The sequence below is a fragment of the Artemia sp. Qi Xiang Cuo genome, chromosome 19, assembly GCF_049724085.1.
Source record: "Artemia sp. Qi Xiang Cuo chromosome 19, ASM4972408v1, whole genome shotgun sequence".
Taxonomy (NCBI): Eukaryota; Metazoa; Arthropoda; class Branchiopoda; order Anostraca; family Artemiidae; genus Artemia; species Artemia sp. Qi Xiang Cuo.
The window spans coordinates 45953169-45968062 of record NC_142812.1 but is presented as its reverse complement, the minus strand read 5'-3'; the positions used below and the strand labels follow the sequence as shown (position 1 = coordinate 45968062).

General features: G+C 36.3%; 1 protein-coding gene and 1 pseudogene across 1 annotated transcript in view; one reads left to right on the top strand and one right to left on the bottom strand.

The window, feature by feature from the left end:
• The window catches only part of LOC148940915 (dynein axonemal intermediate chain 7 homolog), a 59249-nt gene extending 49369 nt beyond the window's left edge, over positions 1-9880 (top strand). Inside the window, exons 5-7 of the mRNA XM_089105107.1 lie at positions 5546-5641; positions 7793-8014; positions 9749-9880. Of these exons, the coding sequence (XP_088961233.1) occupies positions 5546-5641; positions 7793-8014; positions 9749-9880 (450 nt within the window). The remainder of the gene's footprint in view (positions 1-5545; positions 5642-7792; positions 8015-9748) is intronic.
• Positions 9881-9893: 13 nt separating this feature from the next.
• On the bottom strand, positions 9894-10769 carry LOC148940914 (UDP-N-acetylglucosamine transporter pseudogene; annotated as a pseudogene).
• Positions 10770-14894: the final 4125 nt, after the last annotated feature.

Below are 14894 nucleotides of genomic sequence, written 5' to 3'. Positions count from 1 at the left end.
TTCATTGGATAATGTGTATAGCACAACCTTGAAATTGCCTTATTTGCTGTTTTAATAAGAGCAACCATAGCTGTACCAACACAATGCTTTCCACCCAACCGCTCGATAAAATCTACCAATTGCATGGTATTACTTTAATTTCTTCGCGCATGCGCAAAACAGATTGCTATGGCTTCGTGTTTCGAAGCACGATTCAAGTTTGACGGATCGGACACATCTGTGAGCGCAGCCTCAATGTCCATTCATATCTTGTTGCTCTGCAACAGCATGTTCTGAAAGCCTTGAACCGCAAGGTGGCATTGAACCCTGAAACAGTTTCCACAGATTGGTACCCATGACGCTTGCAGTGTCTCAAATGATTATTTAATTTTAATTTGGTAATAAAAGCTGACAGACCCATTGGACAGTAACAGCACGTTGTTTGACTCTCACCCTAACTTAAAACTCTCCTAAGATGTAGTATAGGAAAAGAGTGCCCAATTGATTCAGGATCTTTGGCAGGTTCGTAGAAAAGCCATACCCAGTGTTTCACTGATTCAATGGACGGTGCTCTTACGGAATATATTACCTCCTTTATATTACTAAGTTCCCCATCTTCATATTCCTGTTCAAATTGTAAAACTGTAACCTCAACTTTTTAATTTTCATTTGCCCTTTAAAAAATGTAAATCCCTTTTAGTGTAACTGGATACTGTCCCTTTAAACAATTAAAATCTAATTTTGGAAATTCAGAACCCTCACCAGTGCCAATAATTTCCCAATCATCCAACATTGTCTTAGCGGCACCAATCTTCCGGGGTTTATGTCCTGCCGCAAGGACTGAATATTTAAAACACTCCAAGCCCGTATCGAAAGAGAATTGTTGTACAAGCTGACACCTCTTTAAATTTGCACTATATTAAAAAACATTCCCCCTCCCACCTCATAAAACAAATTTTTTTTAAGTTTAATTATGTTAACCTCCTATTTTTCTATAAATAAAACTACAAACCCACTCCCGTTCTTATTATACCCCTTCATCCTATTAAACATTCCACCCACCCAATCTGAAAATAAACCCTCAAAATTATGCAAGTCCAGATGCAGCATCTGAATTCTTGTCTGTATGTGACACGGATGCAACTGACCCAAACCTGCATTTTTTAAAAATGATTTTAAACGCGCTGGATGCTTTTATACCGCTTGCCCTCCCGCCTCCCGCATATGGTTTTTGAGAAGTGCCCGAATCATGCTGACATAGGAGTCTGGGGTGTCTATAGGATGCGTGTGAATACTACCACTTGATGGGGAATTGAGCTAAGTTTGGATAGCCAAACTTAGCCCCATACACGTGAATGTTGCGCCAAGCGGTATCAGATACATACAGTTGCGGCCATACTGGAGGAGAGCCAGCTCCACTCTGTTTCCCCATATCACTCTCACTGTGAGGGGCAGGTACTACGTCTTCCAGTACCTTCTCGACCTCGCTAGGTGGCAGTTTTTCTAATAAATTGTCCAAAAATTCACTGCTGAGGTGGAGATCCCCCACAAGACTGTCTAAATAAATGTCGGGGAACTCTAAACTAGCCGGAATCGCCTTTGCACTTAAACCCCCTTCATGTTCACTTTCATATACACTGTCACGAAATTGAGAGGGTGACAGCTATATATTTTCCTGCAATATCACTGTGTGAACCTACAAGAATAATAAGAGCATCAGCTCATTAGAACAGTTGGCCCTATGAAAAAGAGAGAACGAATATAGAAGTCATATTAGTCACTAGAGTGTATCATTGTAAAATGAAAGGGTACCATGAGCCCTTGAACTCATTGAACCCCCACAACTCATTGGAATGTATCATTGTATCATGAAGCATTGAAAGGTACCTCCGTTCTTTAACCCCCCCCCCCATGTCCACACTACTGATAAACGCTTTTGAATGTATTTAATAATAGTCTTGCAAAACTTACGGAAGGGGGAACTGTATTATGCACATCCTCGTCCCTTGCAGCTATTTTATGTGCTGTCCTCCGTTGGTACAGCTTTTAGAAGCTCGCTCAATACATTGTCCATTAATTGATTGAAATCGGGATGAAACAAATTAGGTATAAATAGAGCTAACAGGAGGAGGGGGGTCATATATCCCTAAACTCTTCGAGTCATATTCTTAGCTATATTCTGAAAAGGAATGTCCTCATTTCCCCCAGGGGGGTCCTCTTATATCTACCCTGTTATTAGGAGCCCTGAAATAACTTTCTTAGCGAATAACCCCTCCCAAAAGCTAGCGAGTATGCACTTTAAAGTTTGAAAAGTCGAAAGGCATGTAACCTGGAAATGCAAGAGTAGCAAATAAAAGAATTTATAACAGATTAAAAGCTAGCAAGGGTAGAAAAGGTGAATAAATGTCATTATCTCTGTAGGATGAGTTTATTAAACTAAGGGGAGAGGGGTACGTGTAATTTGAAAAGTCAAAGATATCTAAAAAACAGAAAAAAAAATTAATGTTTCTGATAGGTAAAAAATAGCTTTTTTGACCTAAAAATGATGAAAAAACAGCCCTATTTAGAGGGGGTATGGAACCTGAAAAGTCATAGGTAGACATTTAAAAGAATAGAAAACTGCACTCAAGCCCAGAAAGAGGCTGGGAAATGCCTTTAGTAGGAAGAGAATATAAAGTTATAAGAAAATAGTTCAAAAATAGACTTTATTAGACTGAAGAGCAGGCTTATTTTACTTATTTCCGAGGGAGCAGAATCTTTAAAACTAACGGGACGTAAATAAGCTGAAAAGTCAAAAGTATGCACTTAAAGCCTGAAAAAATTACATTATTTGTAGGTATTTCTGTGGGAGCCTGAGTATGTAAAACTAAGGGAAGGGGGACACTGAAAAGAATAAAAAAACTCCATTCAAGGTCTGAAAGAGGTGGGGAAATGCCTCTAGTAGACTAAGAACTTAGGTTGAAAGAAAGGATTAGAACAGGAATATCTTGAAAAAAAGTAAACTAGCTAGAAACTAGCTTGGAAAAAGTGTCAATAAATATACTTACCTCTTCAGATTCTGCTAACATTGGGTCTTGGGTGCTGGATGATCCTGAGAGCGCATAATGACTGGTAACATTACGGGGTTTTACAGTCGGAACTTGTGTAGGCGGGTTATCGACGTAATGCTCTTGCAAAGATGGGACTGTAGCTCGCTGGGCGGGAGCTTGCATACGCTGCACAGCAGGTCAATGGGCAGGAGCTTGCATATGTCTCACAGCTCGTGCAGATGGTCCTGGGATGTCATGAGGGTGCATAGATGAGACTGCATTTCTCCTGCGAGGTTTTAGGGACGTAAAAGAACCAGCCATCTCTTACCTCTGCACAGGACTTGGGGCTGGTGCTCCTAGCTCTCTTACTTGGAGGGGGAGAGAGGGGAAGAGAAGTCAAAATTTACTATAAAATAGCATCCTCCTTCTATAGAAGAAAACACAATATGCTTTAAATTAGTGTCCCCTTCTAGAAACCCCCTACAATGGTCAAAGAAAACAGAATCCTTTTTCTTCCTATAAATATTTAAAGTTTGTCCAGAAACCCTCTTAAGCTTTTAAATAGGCCCCCCCCCCTTGTCAAGAAAGCAAAAATTAAAATTTGGGAGGAATAAGCTAGGCTTAGAAATCAACTTATCAAACAATAAGCAACAGTAATCGTCCCTTTATACACAGATATCTAAAGCTTTAAAAAAAAGTAAAATAAATCGGACGCTATAGAGAAAATGGTAGACAATAATTTGTCTTTAGGCTAGGCTTGCATGTGACCCTATTAAAGGGGGGGACACACAGTGTTCTTGTTTGACCATTTAGAAAAATATCCCCTCCCCCTCAGCTATGCATCTATTTTAAATATAACGCAAATTTTTTATTTAACTATTTTACGCAGAGATTTAACTAAATCTATTATTTCTCTTCATAAAAGAAGTATTTGCCTTCATCAAAGCCAGTTGGAAATAGACCATCCCCCTCATAAGGTATAATTGACGAGAAAGGCAAGCCTTCCCCTTTGTTAATAATAAATGTCTTTCTTTAGAGTGCCAGAGACACTCTAAAGTCTAATTTTACCACCACCCCACCCCCCTAAATTAAATTCATTGCATTCTAGCCTTCTATATCAAAGTCAGAAACCTTAGTTTTCACGTCCCCCCCCCACACAAAAAAAACAAAAGAAACTTTATTATCTCCATAATACGCATAAGTAAGACTAGAAATCTACTAGAAAAAAAGAATAAATCTGAATAGGCAGGGAATAATGGCTTTCATTTCCTCCAAGATAAGCCCTTTCAAAAAGTACCTAAAAATGTCAACTCTAAAGGCTGTTAGCATCCCTTCCTTATGCGCAGTTTCCAGGGCCAAAAATATCATATAAAAATGCCTCTATTATTCAATAATTTTGCAGAAAATAGAGCCTCTTTCAGACAACCTAGAATTATGTAAATGGTTCAATATCCATAGGACATAATTGCCGACCACCCTTTCTGAGTGTCATTTCTTAAAAGACACCCTTTTCTACATTGGGACGTATTGACACATGTTTCTGTTTAAACCACAAAGAGAAGCATCAAATTTAATAGTTTCATGGTTTTAAACGCGTTAAGAGGTGAGATTGCAGAAAAGCACTTTTTTGGGTAAAAGAATAATTCTTTTTGAAAAGATGAATTGTTTTCAAATGAAGGGAGGGGTAGGGTTATTAGACGGTAAAAAGAAGGTATTTTATGCTTTAAAACGAGTATAAACAAAGCAAAATGTAAGATTTTTATTGGTGGGGGAAGGGGCTATACTAGAGAGAAGGACACTTACTTCATTGTAGGAATTATCCATTATTTCAGATACTTGTGACGTCTTTAACGGGTTATATGAGACTGATGAGTAATTGTCCTCACTCTGGGTATTTATAGAGTTCCCAGAACACATAGGGATCTTCTAAGGGGACACCTGGAAAAGCCTCTAAGACTTTTTAATAGAAAAGCAACGTGGGGGAGTCTTGCTAGTTGGTAGGCATGTTTGGAGATGATCTCGTATAAGTGTCTGGAAAAACATCGTGGGGGAGAGTTTTCACCTGGGGAGGTATGTTTGAACATAGATAGACAAATTGCATTTAATTGTATTTCATGACATGTGGAGGGGAATTCTGCCTAGAAACAAGGCTCCGGTAGAAACAACTGACCGCTAGAAACAGGGATGCAGTGACTTCAGAGGACATGTCCTATAAATCTAGTGGTAATTTCTCTATGGCTGCCGTGACGTCAGAGGGAATATCCTAGAAATTCTTTGGGAAAAGGGAGGGCATGTCCTGGGAAAAAGGGAGGGCATGTCCTTAACGTTCCTAGGGGGATACTACTTTGAAATATACCTAAACCACCTTAATACGGCCTTAATCTTAGTTCATTTGCAATTCATTGTTAAGCATTATCTTATTTTAGGAATATCATAAAAACATCAAAGCACTATTATAATTATATAAATGTTAAACCGAAAATACCACAGAAATACAAACTTTGCACAATACTGTTTCTTCTTATTTTCAATTTTAGGGTAATGAAACTTGTTTAAGAAATGCTAAAAATGGGCCAGACATTATACTCGAAGACCTGTTCATGAAGAAAATGACTGCGTCACAATTGATAGAGGTAAGCAAATATAAATATGTTTCGAGGGCTATTTAATTTAACACACAGCTACTTAACAATAATATGACCATATAGGGGTTTTCATTGCTCTTTGTAACATCTTAATTCTGTGAAATCGTGTTGAGCCTGTCCTTTTTTGTCAAAACCGAAGTTGAATCACATAATTCATATGCAGTGGTTTTCGTTCCCTTGTCGATTGGTGACCTACAAATATTGTGCATCCTTATATGGCTCGTAGAAATTTAATTAATCGATGGGCCTCCTTTCCCGTCCACTTTGTGGCATGAGGAAGGGAATCAGACTCCAAGATCTATTTTGCTAAGCGGAGATGAATCCAGTATGCTTCCACAAGTGTATTTTGTTGTGTGTATAGCCTATGTGTTGACGTTGCTCTTCACTTTCGTTTATTAGTTTTTTTTTAGTCTATTCGCTTTTATCTATTCGTTTTAATAACATATGCAGTTATTTTTAACCCCTACATAACTCTATTTTTACCCCTTTGTAATGTCATTTTATTAACATTTTAATTGATCCAGGGTATAAGGGACAGGGCGATTTATTGGTATTAGCATGTGAAAAAATGCTCTAATCATGGGACTGCTACTACTACTAACAACTCAATGCAGCACCAGGCCAACTGAGGCCAACACAGCTACGCATGCTCCTCCTTTATCCCAATCTATTTCAAACCTTCCTTTTTCTACCCTCTCATGAAGTCTTAAATCTTACTTTTTAAACTGAAAGGGAGGCATGATTAATCTTTAAAAAATCGTGAAAACTGTACAAGTTCGTTTTTTATTGTTTCAAACTGTATATCACATTTTTTTTAATACTTACTATAAATAGTAAAATAAAAAAATATTTCTAATTTTTTTTCTCATAAAAATTGGTTTCATTTCTTTTTATGCTGCACTTGGATGTCCCCACCCCCCTAAATATCCATATTTCTCCTACAATTTTTATATTTTACCTTAAAATTGATCAGTTTTGGTGCTATATTTAAAGCTTGTTTCCCTCCTCGACCAGAATGAAATATGAAATCTAAGTGTAAATAAAAACCGATTTCCAGATCACCAATGTCTAATAAATGTTGCATGACTTAAACTATTAAAGTCAAATATAACTTAAAGCCTTTAAAATCAGATTAGCTTAAAAAGCACAAAAATGGCGATATCTAAGTGGACTATAGTTATAATGACTGGAATGTGGAGAAATTTTACGGAGGCCTATGCTATCCAGCATTCCTAATCAAAGAAAAAGTAGTAGTGGGATCACACAAATAAGATTCCCAGTCACTTAATCTCCTTGCGCCTAAAAGTATTGACATCGTAAATCTAAAATTGGCTCTTTGTGACCTCGGTTGGGCCACTGCGAATATAAATTCGAGACCTTTAAGAAATTTAAGGTATGTTTAAACTAGAGATAATTCTGGATGACAAGGGATAAATGGGATTGTTATTTTGGGGCTCAGGAAAAGCGATGAAGCATTGTCAGTAGCATAGTAATACCTCTGTACACAAGGGCACTAGTGGTATCACTATTGATTAAAACAGCCACGCAAGGAAAATATCAGCAAATAGTTCAGATGGAAGAAACCTGGGAGAAAATCTTCGATGATGCACTACCTCCACTCTCCTGTTCCTTCCAAGAACAAAAATGTAAAGTCATAAGGGTTAATTTTTTTGTCTATAAAACATCAACGGTTATTTAAATCGAAGAAAAAAAGCAGGGCAAAACTTTGGACCCAAGTTAAAAAAAAAAAAAATTGGAACTCAAAATTATTTATACAATACAATTTACGAAGAGCACAAATAACACCGTATATGCAGGAATATTTAATTTATTGGATTTTCTAGGGTGCCTGGACAAGCAAGTTGCTAACCCTATTCTAGATTCTTTTGTGTTCCAAAATCGGAAAGCTGCTGCCTTGATTTTAGGGAGCATCGGCCCTGGTGACCAGAACTCTAATTTAGTAAGATCAATAGTCCTTAAAATGATATAAGAAGCTAGTTAAAAAATGTCGGTACTTACTGGGGTGTTGTGCCTTTGGTGATTGACGGTCAATTCTTAAAACCAAAAGTGTTGCATTTCTGTAATTGTTGGGCATATACAAAACGTAAATTTAATTAATTTGCTACACCTTATTTACAGACTCTCAGATCTAGGGGTTTGGAGATCGCACCAAGTCCAGCAGTACGACGAAGCATGGATGAACTCCCCAAAAAATACTGTTCAGTGGAGCTTCACTCTTATAAAGGGATAGCTCTAGCTGCTGCTTCAAGAAGATTCACTTTTGTATGGTCAAGATGGAACTTCAATGCTGGCAATAGGAATATGGTGCTTCAAGTGCAAGGCCCTGAGGGCTTAAAAGGGGTAAGTCATGTGCATATGTCTTCGATAGCCTGGATTGAAAAGCAGATATTATGTCTGCCATAATAAATTAAGCATGGCCTTAAGTTTGCAACAAATAAGATAAATTAAATAACACAAATTAAGTAGAAAAATTAGGTTGCAAGAAGTTTTTCTCTCTGAAAAAGCACTCTCTAAAAGTTTCACTGACGTCATTATTGATGTTTGCACTGTTGTTACCTTGTTTTTGTTTTATTTTTTGTCATTTAAACGAGGTGAACTGACTTGGCTGATACATAATGAAATCATTGACATAACCAGTTATAACACTGTCAGTCATATATACTCATGTCATGTGTTGTTTTCTCTTTCTTCAGTTATTTCATTTGAATAATTCGAAATTATTTTTACCGTTCCTGAATCAGCTTCAAACAGGAATTTTCTATCACTTTACAGTTTTTTTGTTTTTTTTGGAAAAGTCTTTTTTAAATTATCGTTTACTATGGGCTGACATTTGTTCTTTACTGGGCTGTAGCGATCGTTTCAACCATGATGAAGCAAACTAACATGACTAATGAATAATCATATCATTTTCAAATAAAATAATTTGAGAAAAAATAATAGAAGAAAATTTAGGGAAATGAATCAATTTTACATTACAAAGAAATAAACAAATATTGTTCGAATCTGTAATGCATTTTGCATCGATACTAAGAAAAATATATATCATTGAATAGTTTTATACTTTATGTTTTTAGCGCTTTTCCTCTTAATCATGGATCGTGATACTAGCATCACAAATCATGAATTCATGAATCATGATATTAGCTAAAAGTAGAGGATTCTTATGACTGTTATTTGGTAATCAAGACAAGCCACTATACAGACTAAAATGGGGCTTTAAAAGGTTCGCTGAAAACCTTCTGAATCTGTGTATTAGTGAAACTCTGTAAAAAGTGACAGTAGTTTTTGTTACAAGTTTTTGTCAAATGTTTCTTCTGGCATTCTATAAATTCTTTAGGGTCTCATTTAGTGACTTTAGGGTCTTTTTAGGGTCTCACCAGTGACTCATGAAATTCTGTAAAATGTCTGACTTGTAAAATGGTACCATCCATAGAGAGAAAATGTTCACCCGAAAGCTCTAATTATTCATACCGTATTTATTTCTGTTTATTTTTGGTTTCATCTATTCATTCGTAGAAATCTCTGTTTGCTGTAAGCTTGACTTATAATGCGTAGGACTTTATTTATGGTCGTTTCACTCATTACAATCACTCTTTAATTTTCTTTGAAAAGCGTTTCTTGGACAAAGCCTTTTCTTAATTCATAATGAAAAGAATCGTTCTTGATATTTAGAAAAAAGTTCATAATTGCACGAACTAGGTTTTTAGTGAAATCTTTAGAATTATGGCCCCTACAAAGATAGCCTCCCTAAAACCTAGAACGTTAAACTTCACTGTCTTTTTTTTGCAGATCAAAAGAAAATGCAAAAAAAAACACAGATCAAAAAGAATAGGGAGCACAACTCAAAACAATATATAGAAAATGGCTCAAGAAATCACCTTTAGCAACAGCATACCACCAAGTAAAGAAAAACCTAGGGCAAGGCTCATTCAAGAGGAAATTTAAAGTTCTAATGTCATGTTTAAGAGCCAAAATGTCTAACAAAATTACCACTAGAAAAACAGAAATAAAAAAGATTACCCAATATGGTAATGAATTTAGCAATATTAAGCTATGTTGATTTTATTAATTTAGGCGCGATGTAATCCTTGCTTTGGTATAAAAGGGCAGAATACTAGACTATGCTTCCTCCCCTCTCTTCTGACGCTGTGTCACTTTGTGTCTCTTTACGGAGCTAAAGAACTAGGAGTTTCTTTACGGGGTTAAAAGGGCTAAAATACTAGACTATACCTCCTCCCCTCTCTTCTGATGCTGTTTCACTTTGAGTCTCTTTACTCCTCTTTGGCATATCCATATAAAGGAAGGTTGATATAATAACCAAAACTGCTCCAATAATAAACTGGACAGTCCAATGAATATCAAACACATATATCGCAACAGCGGAAGATAAAATGGCAGCAATTGATGCTCCAATGGTCCTCCAAATATTATCAGCATATTTCAGAACTGCTGGTATAAGCAAACCTACCATAACTTGAAGACATACAATACCCCAAACAAACCAATCATACCCAAAAAAGAAACCTTTGCCAAATATTGGCTTCCAGTCAAAGATGAAGCAGACGATCAATGAGATGAATGAAGACAAAATGCTGAACTGCATATTGATAAAGAATATTGAAGAGCCAGGATCTTTGAGGATTTTCTCAACATAAACACCAGCAAATCTGGATATGATGCAGGCAACAACAACGGCAACAAAACCGATCGCTGTGTTTTTACCGTTCTTAGCTAATTCATCGGTGTTTGATTTTAGTGCTAGTTGTGCCAGAATAACTCCGATCACAAGAATGATGAGAGCTATCCATTGTCTAATCGATAGTTTCCGCTTCAGGTACAAAACCGTAAACACAGCCGCAACAAAAATTTTCATCTGATACGTAATCTGATAAGTGACAACATCAAGATTCGTTATTCCCAAGTAAAATAGATTGTTAACAATAACGGATATAAATGCGGGAAGGCATAATTTTAACAGATCAATTGGTTTTTTTATTATTTTCTCGTTGATAGTCCGTCCAAATCCGACTATATTAAACTTTTCTAGAACCAATACGACCAAGAAACATACAGCAGCTTTTATAAATTCTGTCATTACAACAACTGTCGCGGAAAAAAACTGGTCACTTTCTCGGAATCTTACATACTGGACACCAATTGTAACAGAGGATTTTACAATTACAAAAAGAATTATAGAGAAAATTTTTAAATACGCTTCCAGATACAAACAAACACTCATTTTACAGATCATTTTAAAAATAAAATGCATAACAGTTAGGTAACAAATCTTGTTTTTTTTTAATCCCCCAAATTTTCAACTTTTAAGTCTCGAAATTTATGTGTCTTGCTCATGAAAATTTAAATCTTAATAATTTTATTGCTCTTTCTGAATAGTAAATTAATTTAAAAAAACAACATTTTTTACAGGAATTTGGATTTTTCAAAATTTTTGGGATTATCCTTTCAATATATTTTAGAGCTTCAATGCCATACAAAGTAAGCAATAAAACATGCACTCTTCTATATCCAAAATGAAGTGCATACTAAGAAATAGTTTCTAAAGTTATCATCGCATCGATTTCCTTGGCATCCTAGAAGTAATTGCTTTTTATTACAAAATTTTCAAGTTTTTCAAAATCTAAGCAAATTTTCCGTACCAAATTTTCGTGAAATTATACCGTATAACCTGACTTTGAAGCATAGAAATTTCGATTGTTGTTAATGGCCCACTCGATACCAACGCAACTTTGCATATTCATAATCCACATGCTTGAATTCTGAATCCTGGATCCTAATTACCTTCCTGGTACCACTAACTGCGATAATGCCAAGGGTATTCCAAAAACACGTGAGATTTCTCTCAACAAGGTAGTGGCAACAGTTTTCTATGACTGTAAAGGAGTTGTATTTGTGAACTTTTCATAGGGCTGAAGGAAATTGTGAGCCCCAGCTTTTCCACTTGAGAAATGGCACCAAAAGTACCATTTTTAGTTGCAGATGTTGGAAGTTATAAAAAACATGGTTAGTAAGGGAATTAAGATTTTACAAAATCACTAGGGGACGAAATTAATTACCAGACCAAGACGAATTGCTTCAATGATAGCTAACAAAACGATTACTTTGTAACAAAATAATTAACTTTATTGTCATATTTATTGTTTTTTATCCAGTTGCTTTGGTGTTCTCATCGAAGCAACTCTAAAAGCTTCTGTGACCTATGTGGATCAGTTGCAACAATTGTATTTTTATTAATATTTGTGGTGATTTTATTTGTTTTTAGTTTATTCTAGTTTTGATCTCTGTTCCTTCTTTGCTGAAGACGCCTCGTTTACATACAGGCGAAAAATCCGCGTCATTTTAGTTTTTTATCTTTTCTCTCTACTGGTCACAGTCTCGTTTGTTTGTTTTTCATTGAATTTTCTTTTCTCTCTTTTTTGCTCTTTCTCTTTTTCAAAATCCCCGTAAATTTGTTTTTTCAATACACTTTTACGTGTAAGATTAACCGAAATAAAAATTGTCATTTCTGAATCAGTGTCAGATGGCAATTTTTTCTCATCAGGCAGTTTTTTTTTCAAAACGAGATTTTCAACTTTTGGTTACCATGGGCTTTGTTTCGCCTTTTACTAGGTTGCAGCTACTGCTGCAACCATGATGGCACTTACAGATGGTAGCATTAAAAAAAACACGTAGATATGAGCAATAGCTTTTAAATGATGAAATTAAACATTTCTCTATGATGCTACGGCTCTCTCCTGTGGTGGCACAGTGGGTTTGGCCTTAGCTTGGTAATACGAGACCCAACGATTGAATCTTGCCGTAACAACACACTGCAAAGCCGACCCAGGGACCTCGTTAATGCGATTTGTTCTACGATGGTGTGGTAGCCTGCTAGCCCTCCTAATGTTGCAGTAGCCTTGTGGTGAGCAGATGATTTATGAAACTTAAAAAGGGGGCTGGAGGTGGAGTATAAGAAAGGGATGATTTTAAATCTACAGTTAATGGTTTTGGACCATAAAAATTACAATGGTGCCGATTTATACTTCAAAGCTTTACCACTTGAGAAATGGCAGCAAAAGTGCACTTTTTAGTGCCATATGGCACTTGCCGATGGCAGAATTGATAAAAAGTACGTAGTTACGATCAATAGCTTTTTAATTATTCCTCAAATATTTCTCTATGATGTTCTGGTAACCCGCTAGCCCTGATAGAGAAAAATACAAAAAAGTGAATTTCCTTGTTGCTAAAGATGGACGTCTTTGATTCTCCTGTTAAAGATTTTTGATCATTCTGATTCTAATGGTGTACTTTTCATTTATATATGACGTTATTTTTGAGGGGTTTCAGGCTTTTCTTTGAAATCACAATAAATTTGTTTTCGCAATAAACTTTTACTTTTGTGATTAACCGAAACAATAGTTACCATTCCTGAATCAGTGTCAGATGTCGATTTTTTTTTTCGTCAGGGATTTTTTTTCAAAATGCATTTTTTAAATTTTGGATATATTGCCTGTGATTTGAACTTTACTAGGTTACAACTAGTGCTGCAACCATGATAATTTCACAGCGAATGTTGTTACAGAGCACATTTAGATGTTACGGTGTCTGGCGTCATTTGAAATTCAATTAATATGATTGATACATAATGTTTATTGATGGATTGGTAGAAGAGCAAAAACACCATTACCTTGAAATTAGTATGCTTATCAGCTCCCAGAGGGTTGCCCACTCTTGAAAATCATATACAATAAATGGCACATGCCAAGCTTGTAGAACTGTGCCGGGTGTTGTCGGGAGTTTGCCAAGGTTGGAGAGACTGTGCCAAGTGTGGAGGAACTCTGCGGCACATGTAGCGTTCAAAGATGAACACCAGGTGGAAAGAAGTAGGCAACCCTCATTTGTCTCTGGGACAGATAAAAAGTAGAAGTAAGCAGAAACAGTGTTAAAATCGATCGTCAGTGTTAATATCAGTGGTGGATCCAGGGGGGCGAGGGGGCTTTCCTCCCAGCGGAGTCTAAAGTAGTGTAATTTACTTAATTAACACAAGTTTGCAGTTATTAAACTTGCTCATAAAGCAAGTTTATCGGATCAACCTATTTTGCCCCCCCCTAAAAAAGATTTAGGATCAACCTATTTTGCGCCCCTCCCCCTAAAGAAAATCCTGGATCAACCCCTGGTTATTATTGGTGAATTGCCAAACCAGGTCTCGCCCTTGAAGGGAGTCTGAAAAATAGATACCGTCGTTTATAATTTAGTCTAATGCCGCATAATTATGATCCCACTGATCTTGATTAAACTCCTTTGCTATTATTTTACGGTTTATTTGATGCTCATTTGCTTGCGTTTATTTATTTTAAATTTATTACGACTATGGGATTTATATCATACGACAGGAAAAGACATATATTGTAAAGTTATGAATTTTTAAAGACTGAAGGTTTAGAATGAAAACACTGCAATGGAATATGCACAGATGGTGCAAGAGCGACGACGGGCAAAAACATTGGTTATAAATCATTTTTTCAAGCTACTCATTATGACCATATAGCTTTTACTCACTGCCTTATTCAGCAAGAGGCCCTTGCAACCAAAAAATTGGCACCATAATAGAACGATGTGCTTCAGAATGCTGTTGAGATTATGAATCCGGGTTGCAGCGGTAGCTAGCAACCTAGTAAGGGATCCTTTCCAATGTTAAGAAATATAAAAACCCATAGCTCCTAAAAAAAAAGGTCAGATCAAAACAAAAAGTACAGCATTACAACGCCTTGTCCAAAACCCCTGTATAGGAAACTTTCTGTCATTTGGCTTGAACAGCAAGGGAAATATATTGGCTTGAAAATGAAAAAAAGTGGCGGCTACTACAACATTCTGCCTAAACGGCATATTTTTTTCTTTCTTCTTTCTTTTCCACAGATAGCTTGGCACTGGAACATCGTAGAGAGTTGTTCAATAGCTCATTTTAAAGGAAATTAATTGAGTTAAAAATCTTTTGCAGCTAAAATAAATTGTTTCTAAGAGAGAATAAATTTTTCAATTAAAAACTGCATTTTTGATGTCTTTTCATACTGCAGTCTTTTCAAAGATATTTGATTTCTGTACAAAAATCATAATTGCATACGAGCCGTAAGATTTAAACCCACGCCTCCGAAGAGACTGGTGGCTAACACCAGCGCCTTGGACCACTCGGCCACGCTGCCTCTCATAACTATATATGTGAATC